This window comes from Lytechinus pictus, chromosome 5 (assembly GCF_037042905.1).
Source record: "Lytechinus pictus isolate F3 Inbred chromosome 5, Lp3.0, whole genome shotgun sequence".
Classification (NCBI taxonomy): Eukaryota; Metazoa; Echinodermata; class Echinoidea; order Temnopleuroida; family Toxopneustidae; genus Lytechinus; species Lytechinus pictus.
The window spans coordinates 34,758,228-34,770,354 of record NC_087249.1 but is presented as its reverse complement, the minus strand read 5'-3'; the positions used below and the strand labels follow the sequence as shown (position 1 = coordinate 34,770,354).

Here is a 12,127-nt window from a genome sequence, read left to right as displayed (position 1 = left end):
ACAGGTATGTATACCAGGCGTGTCGTGGTCTAGTGCTTCTGACTCTCGCCTTTAAAACAGACGGTCATGGGTTCAAATCCTAGCCGTGGCATGTTTTCTTTCAGCAAGATATTTATTCACACTGTGCTGTCCTCAACCCAGGTGAGGTAAATGGGAACCGGCAGAAAATAATTCCTCAAAAATCTGTGTGCACCTGAATCGGTAGCCTAGCTTAGCCGGGTAATAATAATAGTAGGGCCCGCTGGGAGAACAGTTTCCAGAACTGAAGTGGCTACCCTGGGTAAATATGCTATTATTACCAAAAATGCAAATTCCATGGTTTGTTACCCCTTCCTAGTTTAACCCTTATTAAATTGGGGGGGAGTAAATTTGACTACAAGTCACTATGCTGCCGTGAGAAATTTTTTGACCGCGCCGCTCGCTGACTTTTTACTTTCAAGCTTGCGCATGTGTTGAGACCAAGTTTGCGACGTCTGGGTACTCGGTTCCAAAATTGTGCAACATTTTGTAAGGGCATGTCAGACACAAAATTGCTCAAAAATTTGATTCCGAGTACAAAGTCAAGGCAAATTGTGTTTTTCAACCAAGAATCAAATTAATGTATGATGATTTTTACTTTTCTTGGTTTCAATGGATTTAATTTGTGCTATTTGTAATTGTCAAATGGTACCCGACAAAGTTCATTGAAAAAAAAACAATAAAGAACAAGTTTTAAAAACAAATAAATACATACATGTAACAAGTGGAACTTTTAATAATAAACTTTCAAAGTTATGATGACAATTCCTCAAATAACCCCAGCATGGCCAAAGTTTGTAGACCCTAAGTGACCTTTGACCTTAATCATGTGACCTGAAACTCATTTAGGATGTTAAGTAATACTTGATTACCCTTATGTCCAAGTTTCATGAACTAGGTCCATATACTTTTTAAGTTATGATGACATTTCAAAAACTTAACCTTGGTTAAGATTTCAATGTTGACGACGCCGCTGTCGCTGTCAAAAAAGCGGCGCCTATAGTCTCCCTCTTGTATGCAGGTGAGATAAACAGTAAAACAAGTGGAATGCCTCTGGCAGTCTCGCCTGCATTACGCGATTGAATATAGCAACAGTGCTGACTTTGAAAACAGCTATTAAATTATTATTCACAAAAGAAAACACTTATATGATGATAAAATACTATGTCCATTGCCCGACATGACCTTAACCATCTAATGTGAATAATACTTTTCTTCACACTTGTTATTTGTAATGTATTAATGTATCGTGGTGACCCCTTTTTTAAGCATCACTTCTCCGGGGTCTCCGAACCATCTATTTGTTTTGTTTTTGTTTTTTTCTGATACTTTGTTAATACTGTATATTGTACTGTTTTTATCCTTTTGATGGTTGAATAAATAAATGAATTGAATTAAACTGAACCTATTAAACACGTGTGCAAAATATACTTGATAACCTTACCCTTATGTCTATGTTTCATGAACTACATGTGTAGATCCATAAACTTTTTAAGTGATGCTGCCAATTCAACCAATACCCCCAACATGGCCAAAGTTCATTTACCTTAAATGACCTTTGATCTTGGTCATGTGACCTGAAATGCACACAGGATATTCAGGGATACATGGTTACTCCTATGTCCAAGTTTCATGAAGTAGATCCATATACTTTTTAAGTTATGATGACATTTCAAAAACTTAACCTCGGTTAAGATTTCGATATTGATTCCACCAACATGGTCTAAGTTCATTGACTCTAAATGACCTTTGACCTTGGTCATGTGACCAGAAACTCAGGCAAGATGTTCAGTAATACTTGACAACTATTATGTCAAAGTTTCAAGAACTAGGTCCATATACTTTCTAAGTTATGATGGCATTTCAAACACTTAACCTTGTTTAAGATTTCAATGTTGACAACGCCGACGTCGCCGCAGCCGCTGTTAGAAAAGCGGTGCCTATAGTCTCACTCTGCTATGCAGGCGAGACAAAAAACAATTAATGGAAATTAATTGTATTTTGGCAATTTTTTGTAGATATTTGTTAGAAATATAGAAAATTATATTTTCACCAAAAATAAGCACTCTACTAGCTATATGAAGTGAGATAAAGGCAAAAACATACACAAAAAACAAAATTTAGGGCAAATTTCATATGCTTATCTCAAGGACAAGTCCACCCCAACAAAACTTTGATTTTAATGAAAAGAGGAAAATCTAACAAGCAGAACAATAAAAATTTCATCAAAATTGGATGTAAAATAAGAAAGTTATGACATTTCAAAGTTTGGCTTCATTTCACTACACAGTTAAAATGAAAACAAAAGAAATAGTGAGTGAAGAATATAATTGACTGTCTCATTTGCATGTCACTGAATAGTGCATATCACTGTTTTGTGAAAAATAAGAAAATCAGAAAAAATTCTTATCCTGATGATTAATTAAAATTAACTTTTTTTGCCACAAAGCTTGTATTCGAGGACATGAAATTTGCAAGAACATCTCAGGTGAGAATGTACTGAGATTTGAAAGAGCATTTTGGATATTGCTTGAAGTAGCTACATGCACATGCCTGGTTCAAAATCATTCTTTGTTCGGCTACCATTCATACCACTAGTGATAAAGTAGGGTATGAACAGCAAACTACTGTGAGCGGGCCGATGTGGGTTCAGAGCAGATTTGCATTACACATACAACAAAATGATAAAGTATATATCTAGGTCCCAACAAGTCCCAACCAAGACCGAATTTGCATTTGAGCAACTTTGGTGGGTTGCCGTGATTTCATGCAGATCAATTTTTTTTTTTTTTGGTACCCTGGTTAGAACTGAGCCAGACCTCGTGGGGAAAAAGCTATGGAGGTACATGTATAGGGGGAGTATTTGATGGTTGGGGAAGCTGAATTGAATTTCAGTGTAACATCCAAGGGCTCAGCAAAGGAAAGGCTAATGACTTGTAGTTGTAGGTAATTTTTTTTTTACCAACAGACTGAGCTGTGGCTTTTTGCAAGAATGAGGTACTGACTATGCGTCTTTCACCTCGTGGCTTTTCCTGTATTACCGGTGATTTGGTTTATTATCAAATATGGTAATTAGCAATAAAATGCAGCTTGCAAGATTCCTGCTGAAAATTACAGCTCTGAAATTAGGTACAGTTTGGAGGGTCCACATACAAGCAGTGTTCAGCAGAAAACAAATGCTTGATGAGTTGAACTTTAACCCTAAGTTTCTCAAGGATTTGCTAATAGTCCATCTGAAGTGTGCAGCCAAATAATTGTGGTTTGGTATGAAAAAGGACATTGAAGCTGCCAAGTCCTATTGGACAATACCTAAAATATTAGGAGGATAATATTGTAATCCAATATTTTAAGAAAAAGGAGTCATACATGACATCATTGGCTACCAGACCATGTCAGATGATGTGGGTGACTATTGAGAATACCCCTTTCTTACAAGGAAAAATTATTCCATCAGTGTGGATGTTGAGTTGTAAACCTGTAAACTGTCATATGCAGATAGGGAGAATGAGTAAAAGTTTTGAATGACATCAAGCCACAAAAAGAATGTTTGAGTTGATGTCATTGCCAAGACCACATAATACCTCCTTCAAGTGCCTCCTCCTCCAAACAGGAGAGTGGTAGAAGCCCAAGTGTGACAATGATGCGGTATGGTATAGGGAATGTGAGTGGCGCATTATCAACTTTGAAGAAGGCAGTTGTTATGTAATTAAGCTTGTTTTTTGGTTGGTTGGATTTCGCTCTTATACATCATGCCAAAAATACTTTCATTGTTGAGATAAATGTTGTATTTCTGCACTTGTCGTGTCACTCACGTTTTGGATGTCATGTCACTCACGGTATATAGGAGGGCACCATTTTCCATAGAGAAGGTTTGATTGATTTTGACTATATGTGTTAGATAGGTACACTATTTATGTACATGTACTGGTACTCACAGTACTCCTGGACAGCTACTTGGGCACGAATCCAGTCATAAGCGATAATGGTCAGAAACCCATGTCCAATATTTGCCGTGTCACTCACGCACCATTTTTCAATCATACATGTATCTACTAAACAAATTGTAGAATTCAAATCAAACTGGTAGTGGCCCATGCCAGCCCTACATTGTATATAATATAGTAGTCATGATTGATTCATAACCTTTAAGTTTCAAGATATGAGCCCTTAACCCTAAATAGACTGGGCTATTTCGATGCCTAAGAAGACTGGGGGGGGCTGATTCAGCCCCCCTTTATGATCTCGGCCGTCAATCGCGCAATAGCGACGAAAATTGGCACGCGCGTTACCCATGGCATTATCTACAAAACTATATCAAATTCTGCGAAAAATCTCATTGCTCATTAATTATGCTAATTTATGCGTAAAAAATCATAAGTTTGCTCTAATTAATAAAATAATGCCCCTAAAATGCTAATTTTTGTTTCACATACTCTAGATAGGCATCTGATCAAAATTATTTTTCAAAAATTTCAACATCACATTTATTTTCTTATGTATTCTATTGTTTTCTAAATTTCTTATGTATTTCTTTATTTTTTGACTTTTTGACAATAAAAGAAATAAAATTAATTGATTTTAAGCAGTAAAAGGAAAAATAATGATAAATTTGTGAATTTTGGCTAAAAACACTATTTGCATTGGATTTGTACACAAATTCATGTTTTTGAGTAATTTTGGGTCTGCATGCACTTACAAAATGTTGCGTAATTTCGGAACCGCGTACCCGGAGGTCACAATTTTGGTCTCAAAAGTTGCGCGAGACTTAAAAGTAAAAAGTCAGCGAGCGACGCGGTCAAAAAATTTCAAGCGTCGGATTTATCGCGAAAAATGTTGACGGGGAGGCTGAATCAGCCCCCCCCCCCCAGTCTTCTTAGGGTTAACCCTCTCCGATTGTCGTGTCACTCACGTTTGAAATGACCAATAGTGAAAGCATAAAATTACATCAAATGTATTATAAGATGTATCATATTGCTGTAACATTTATGTTTCCAATGGGAAGAGAAAAAAATATTTTGAAATGGAGTACATGTACATTGAAACAATTATTTCAATAATTTAAGTGATTTTACATTTGTAAATGCAAAACTTTGCCCATATGAAAAAAAAATATGGAAATAAAATTTGGGGAAGATATCAAGCAATTTCTTGGTACTCACCATGTGTAACTTCTTATTTACTCTGAGGTATTTGCCATTACCACAACCTGCCATGCAAGAAAATTTTTTAAAATGGTTTAATTGATCAATATATTTTAGATGATTATCTGTTTCTTTAAAACCTATTATAAACAAATGAAAGTATCCTACATGTAGGAATTTTATGAAAAGAGATCAAATTTACATTTATTATGCGTACAAGCCAAGTGACGAGTGGAACCTATTTACATCACATCATCATGGATACTCAGTGGAAGACTAGTAAATTAGTATTTTAAAGGCCAAGTCCACCCAAGAAAAAACGTTGATTTGAATCAAAATATCAAACAAGCATAATACTGACATTTTTTGGGGGGCGAGTGACATCGCTTCCTGGTATTAGCAATGATATATTAGCATAATTTGGTACAAAAATTTGCAAATGGTTTTGTACCATGGTACAATTGAAACCTCTTTTGATAATACGGGCCATTGAATTGAAGGCCAATACCATGATTCATATTATAAATCATGTTATAAATTATGTAAATCATAACCACGTCATTACGACATCATAAATCAAATTCAAAACAATCATCTCCTTTCCTTACTTAAAAATATATAACATGAGTTTATTTAGTTTACTGATGATTGCATTTGAAAAGTAGCCAATTTGCATTTTTAAACAATTAATTTGTTTACTTCATCACATTGTCAATTTTTAGTGTGCAATGATAAGCTTAGTTAAAACAGCTTTTATCCAGGAATGGCTACAGGGAATGGTACATGTACTCTATCAAGTTTTTGATACATTTTTTCTTTCTTACCATATTCCATTCCTACTTGCTATCATTTGGCATAATGAGATATTATCTCTGAAAGAAGACACTGTTTCCCAATAAGTTAATAAGTTTGATTCTACCTACCAACATCTAGAACTACAGATCCTGGTTCCAATCGATTCAGAAAGTCTACTACTCTAGGCCAGGGTTTGTAACGTGTACCACTGAAATGTTGAGCAATATTGTTATACACTACATGAACCTGCTCAGTCTCAAGCTTTGCTGCCTCTTGCTCTGATTTAGGGTAGGATACCTGTTAAACAAGAATAATTATAAGAGAAAGCATCTTTGAGTTATTCTAATCACCCGATCACAGGATGATTTATAAACAGGTTCAAGAATGTACATGTATCCAATCATAATGCAAATGCAAGTCATGTGTTGATATTTTGTCGGCCTTATGCCAAAAGGGCCTTAACTTTTTTGTCATTCTAAGATAAACGTGTTTAAAGTTTTGGCTTGTGTAAGAAGCAATTTTTTATGATTACTTCGTTTTGAAGGTCAATTTCAATACATATGTTCAGTTATTACATTTTACATCATATTGTATTGCATTTTTGGAAAAATATTGAATAATTTTCATGCTATGAGCAAAAAAACATGTTAAGGGCCTTTTGGCATATGCGTTGAGTGAAGCGTATTTATGCCAAAAGGGTCTAACCGAAGCATATTTACGCCAGACATGCCAGAAGGGCCGTAATCGAAGCGTATTTATGGTTGCCCCCTTTTGGCATGAGGCATCAACTGGCATGTGTCTTCTTCAAAAAGGCCCTTAAACAGTGTGCGTGCACTATAGTGACTCTTTGGCAAAGAAATATAAAGATGCGATGAATATAATCATGCCAAAAGGTCCGTTGTGATGCATTATGAATGGTAATACCCTTGGGTTCAATGTCGCCCTACTTAAGGCCCTTTTGGCAGACGGAAAAGCCGGGATACTCGTTTTAGGGCTTTATGGAATACATAGTTATAATGAATTTTGAAAAATTATGGACATCATTTTAAAAGCATGTCAAGATGTACACAATGATATGAATAATTCAAATCACTTAAAAATTGGGTTAAGGTCCTTTTGGCATGAGGCCAACTATTTTTTAATTCTGTGCACCACTCCAGCCATACCTTTTTGATGCATCACTACAATTCTGATGCTTACAATTTAGATACTCCAGTACCACAAGGCCTAATTCACGTATAATGTATAACTACAGCACATTAGGAAGTTCAGGTCCGAGTTAAAGTACATGTAGTTAATTTTCAGTCTTTGGGGCACTGAATTTCTTTATTTCACCTGTCTACCTGTCTACCGGTCTCCACAAATCACAAGCAGATACTGATAAAAAAAAACCTGTTATGAACCAGATTTATTACCACCAACAGTCTCACAACTTTGACTTATTCTGAATTCTGTATCTGACCCATGATGCAATACTTTTATCATTTTGTTGGCTCATGTTGGCATACTTGACCTAAATTTTGCTTCACGGTACAACATTTATACCAAAAATGTGTTGTCAAGGAACAAAAGAATTCCTAATGCTCTCAAACATTTCCTGATTTCTTATGGCAAGGTGCATGCATAAAGACTAATACCGGTCTTTACATAGACCTATTGATAGACCACCTACTTTGTGACTAGTCTCCTCAGAGGACAGTCAACCTTTAAGGGGCATGATGGCTATTTACAGACACATGAAGGATTCAAAATAAAACCAAAATTCTTTGATTGATTGCAATCAATCCTGTGGGTCATATAGGAATAGCTTCATATTAAAGCCAAGTGGTCACAACAGCCCTTTCATCCCTAAATTAATTGGGACGGTCGTGAGCCTCACCCTAAACAGTCAGTCGGCAAGCCCTCAAAAAGTGGCTTCTTTTATCCAAGTGATATTCATGACTAGAGTGGTTTTGCATCATTAATGAGCTTGGTGCGGACCAAAACACCTCTTTTATTCGGCCATTGCTTCTCTAAATATTAACCAAATTTCATGTTTTCGGTATCTTTATAAAGACGAAAAATCATTCTTTCAGGTCATGTGTCTGGATTTTTAAAAAGATGTTGTAATATAGGGGAAACTTTTGATCTAAAACATGAAACAAAATAATTATTTTCATGCAACAAAAGTTGTTGTTTTTACCCTTAATTTCTGTTTGAGCACAAATGATTTTTAGATTATGATAAAGCTGTAATATGATATAATTTTTATAAGAAGAGGTATTTTAGATGGGTCAGCAGCCAGCTTTTCATAGGCCAAGTACATTTAGCAGCTCAAAAACAAGAATACTGCTCTCTGATTGGTCATAGAGAACACACACCCACGCAAATTCCAATGTTCACCATACTGGGCCTCTGAAGGTCACACTCACCATGTGGTAATCTCTTCAAATTACCCGCGCCTGTTGTTTTGAAAACATTATTCAGCCAATCAGAACTCTAGATTTTATGCTACTCAGAAATTTCAGAAATCTCGTCTTGCATCTTGATGGAAAAGGCTGGCTGCTGACCCATCTAAAAGGTGTCACATATCAAGAGTGACATTGTATGAAAGTAGAGAGTTTGAGCTTTCTGATGATATAAATAATGTTTGTGCCCAAAACACAAAATTTTGCACAATTTGCAAGAGAAAACAGAGGAAGAAAACTCTGTTTGAGGCCTCTTTTCAGGCCTGAAGTTCACCTATTTATCAAAATATTTTATTCAAAAGAAATAACCAATATAAAAGAGTAACGTTACTCTATCCTATGGTATAAAAATAATCAAGTTTACTCAAGGAGAAAATGGTTAAATTCTTTGAGAAAAAAGTCTCACAATTCACGAGATTTTGTAAAGATATGAATTCAGCCACAAGAGGACTTGGATAAATCTTGCTCATTTGCTCATTAGCATAGGGGCTTACAGACTGACTGTGAATTATTTGCCAATATCAAGCTGTATCTGCAAAATGAGACATTTGAAATAAATGAATCTAGTATTGTCATGATTCGAGCCCAGCAATGTCAGCGGCACCTTACTCCACTTGTACCAAGTCTTGCCCGGCTGATGTTGTTTAGCTTCCCGTAATAACGATAATCTCAAATTTTGTCTCGAAATCACTAATTTGACGGAAGAAAGTCAACAATAGCTTACGCATAGTCCGTATACGACTCGCAGTGTATTATCGCATGAGCCTCCTTGGAAGGGTAGGATATTCTGGTCCTTTATATGCTATAACGTTATAAATGAAAGTCAATCGTCAAAGAAATTATAAACTGAAGTTATCGACTGAATATCTCTAAAATCATGTCATTTTTTAATGTCACCTTATGTCTACAACCCTTGCTTTTCGAATCACATGACTTGAAGCCGGTATTCCGGCTTTTCGGGTTCAAAGGGTTAATCAAGATGATTTTGTGATCAGGGTACCATCTAATTCTTCTGGCAGGCATAGTCTCCATGTATTGCATGCTGCTTTACTGAGCACACCGCATGGTCTGCCTGCTGGTATGGGGCACGGAATTGGATTATGTCACAAAAATACCATGCAATTCTCATTTTTGTAAATAAAATCAAGCAACAGCAATGACTTCGTTACAAATTTAACTGACAGTCATCATTTTGTAATCATCCATTTTTTTTTTTTATGAAATAAATTAGCAATACATATTGTGGATATTTTGCACTTGCACTGCGTCATATTGTTAATATCAAGAGAAAGTAGGCTTATCAAAATATCCTCGTTTTCATCGCCCTAAGGCCCAAAAGAGTTTTTATAAAATGTCCTCCCCACTTTCCGAGATCACTGGTTGTTCATAAAAAATGTGCGTTAAGTCGTGTGTAACACCACGGACCTATGAAGAGATTAACACAAGCCTTCCTTAGATGCAATGATAGTCATTGTCACCTGATTACTTGCATCTTAATGAGAACATAGAGGTGTTTTAACAATAGCTACTACCATGACTACCAAGGCTTATCTGATCATTTACAAAGGAACAGTTTCCCTGGACTTGATTTTTGTTAATTAATGCCCTATTTCAGAATATGCCGTTTTTCAACATTTTGGTCGTATTTTGGAGCAACAAAATGAGAAGCAGATGATGTTATGATATTAAAAGTGTTGTTATTCTATCCGTAAACTTCGGCTCACACGTAAGGACCTCAATCTTAATAACGTACACTGAAAATCAATGTCTACTCACGCTGTGCCATGTATATCTTGAATATTTGGGAGAAACTTTGAAAACATGGGATTAGAATTGATAAACAATCAATCACAATATCGCCAATATATTGAAATATGCATACATTTTCCCAAATAAAACACATGGGGAAACCAGAACTGCACATCAATTTTCCAGTAGTTGATTTATTATCTTCTGCGCATTCAATTTGCGAAATATCAATGCTATCAAGAACTGCTTCAGACCTCGTTCACGATGACGATCATAGAGTCAAAGTAGACTATTAATAACTATCAATATGAAGAGAATATTATTCAGATGACAATGACAGACATCTATTGATGATCTCTTCTTTGGTCCATGGTAACACACAAACTGCTTTTTAATACAGGATACTGACCAGGCATGGTTGAAACCTGCCATTCATTCAAATGTAAATTTGTCTGCTAATCAATCCATTTAAAATAGAATGAAACCCTTGGAGAATAAGATCAACAAAAGTTGGTGTAAAGTTGTATGAGAAGTAATGGTGTTGTCAGCATTTGAATCTCAAAGTGACTATGCTATGGAGATCCTACCATTGGCAATGCAAACAAGATCTATGATATCACACAATGTACTTCTCCCCCATTTGCTTATTCTAATATGACAAACATATTTATCCATGATATAGAATTCTGCAACCTCTATTGCTATAGACTAGATAAAAGAGAAAATTCAAGAGAAATATGTACTAAAATAATGGGGAAGTTATACACATAAATGTACATGTATGTGTGACATTACAGAGTTGGATGCATAACTAATGGGAGGATTTACATAGCATTAGTGACAGATATATTTAAAATGCTAATAACTTTCTTACTATTTATTCAATCTTCCTCAAACTTGATTGACCTGTTTCTTTAATATTTGTTTCTTTTTTACGAATCTGGCTGGTTTCAAGGGTTTCATTCTCCTATAAATACTTGTAGATGTACCAAGTTTTATCCACTATCATTTTACCTGTAGTGGTGCTGTCACTTCTGATTTAGACTTCTGACTGTCACATTGTTCTGGATACTCTAAAAAAAGATAATCATACACATTCTTTGAATATCAAAGTTGTTTTCAAATATCATTGTCTTTTTATATATATATATAACTTTCGACTTTTCCCCTTGACGTTTAAATTTTAGGTTACTATGATGACATATTTAGAAATATTTCATGTCTTGTCACAATGTCTACATATACAAAAGATTAGTAGAAAGAGTGAAGGCTATCAATGGGAAGACCTGTTGGACATTGACCCAAGTTACATGTGACAGATTTCAGGATTTCAGAGGATTCACAATATGGTGCGCCATCTATTGGTTGCAGCAAACAGGCAAAATTTCTAACTTCGGGGAAGACATCGCGTGCAGGCGCAGGCAGCGCACAGTAGTGTAATGTGACTGTGATGCTTCAAGAATGAAAACCATATGCCAACAATTCACCAAAACAGTCTAAATTTCACAAAGAAATATGCAAGCAACTTTCTCTCCCACCTCCTGGACCCTAGTAATCAGAATATATATGCAAGCCGGTCGAACCGCGTCAGCCAGAGCTGAATAATCGCATCCATGCACTATACTACAGTACTAGCACGCACAACACAGATGTAGACTTTTTCCCATGAGTCATTGCGAATTTCGGCCTGCCCGCTGCAACCGATAAATCATGGCGCACTATATTGTGAATCCACCGAATTAAAATCTGCATCCCTAATTTAGTGATTTCACATGGCCTGACTTCATGTTTAATAAGCAGTAAACTATTCCTTATGTATTCCTTCATCTCTTCTCCTATCATTTTGTATATATTTCTTTGTTTATCACTTTAATGCATAAGGACACACTGGTCTTTATTTCACCCAAAATAAGGAGTTTCCCAAATAATAGGAGTGGGCTATGAATTGGTGATTTGTTGTTTTACTGTGGCAACAGT

The 12,127-nt window shown here is 35.8% G+C and overlaps 1 protein-coding gene across 2 annotated transcripts in view; it reads right to left on the bottom strand.

Moving 5' to 3' along the window:
* Positions 1-1,340: 1,340 nt before the first annotated feature.
* Positions 1,341-12,127, bottom strand: part of LOC129261499 (alkylated DNA repair protein alkB homolog 8-like) — a 31,521-nt gene continuing 20,734 nt past the window's right edge. The window contains exons 8-11 of one of the 2 annotated variants that reach the window (XR_010293739.1): positions 11,165-11,223; positions 6,083-6,251; positions 4,903-5,224; positions 2,811-4,236 (exon numbers count right to left, since the gene is read on the bottom strand). Coding sequence is in view for 1 of the 2 variants with exons in the window: in XM_064100318.1 (XP_063956388.1) it covers positions 5,064-5,224; positions 6,083-6,251; positions 11,165-11,223 (389 nt within the window). In the remaining variant the exon portion in view is untranslated. Of the gene's footprint in view, positions 5,225-6,082; positions 6,252-11,164; positions 11,224-12,127 lie in introns of both variants that reach the window. The other variant, XM_064100318.1, reaches the window with a different exon arrangement.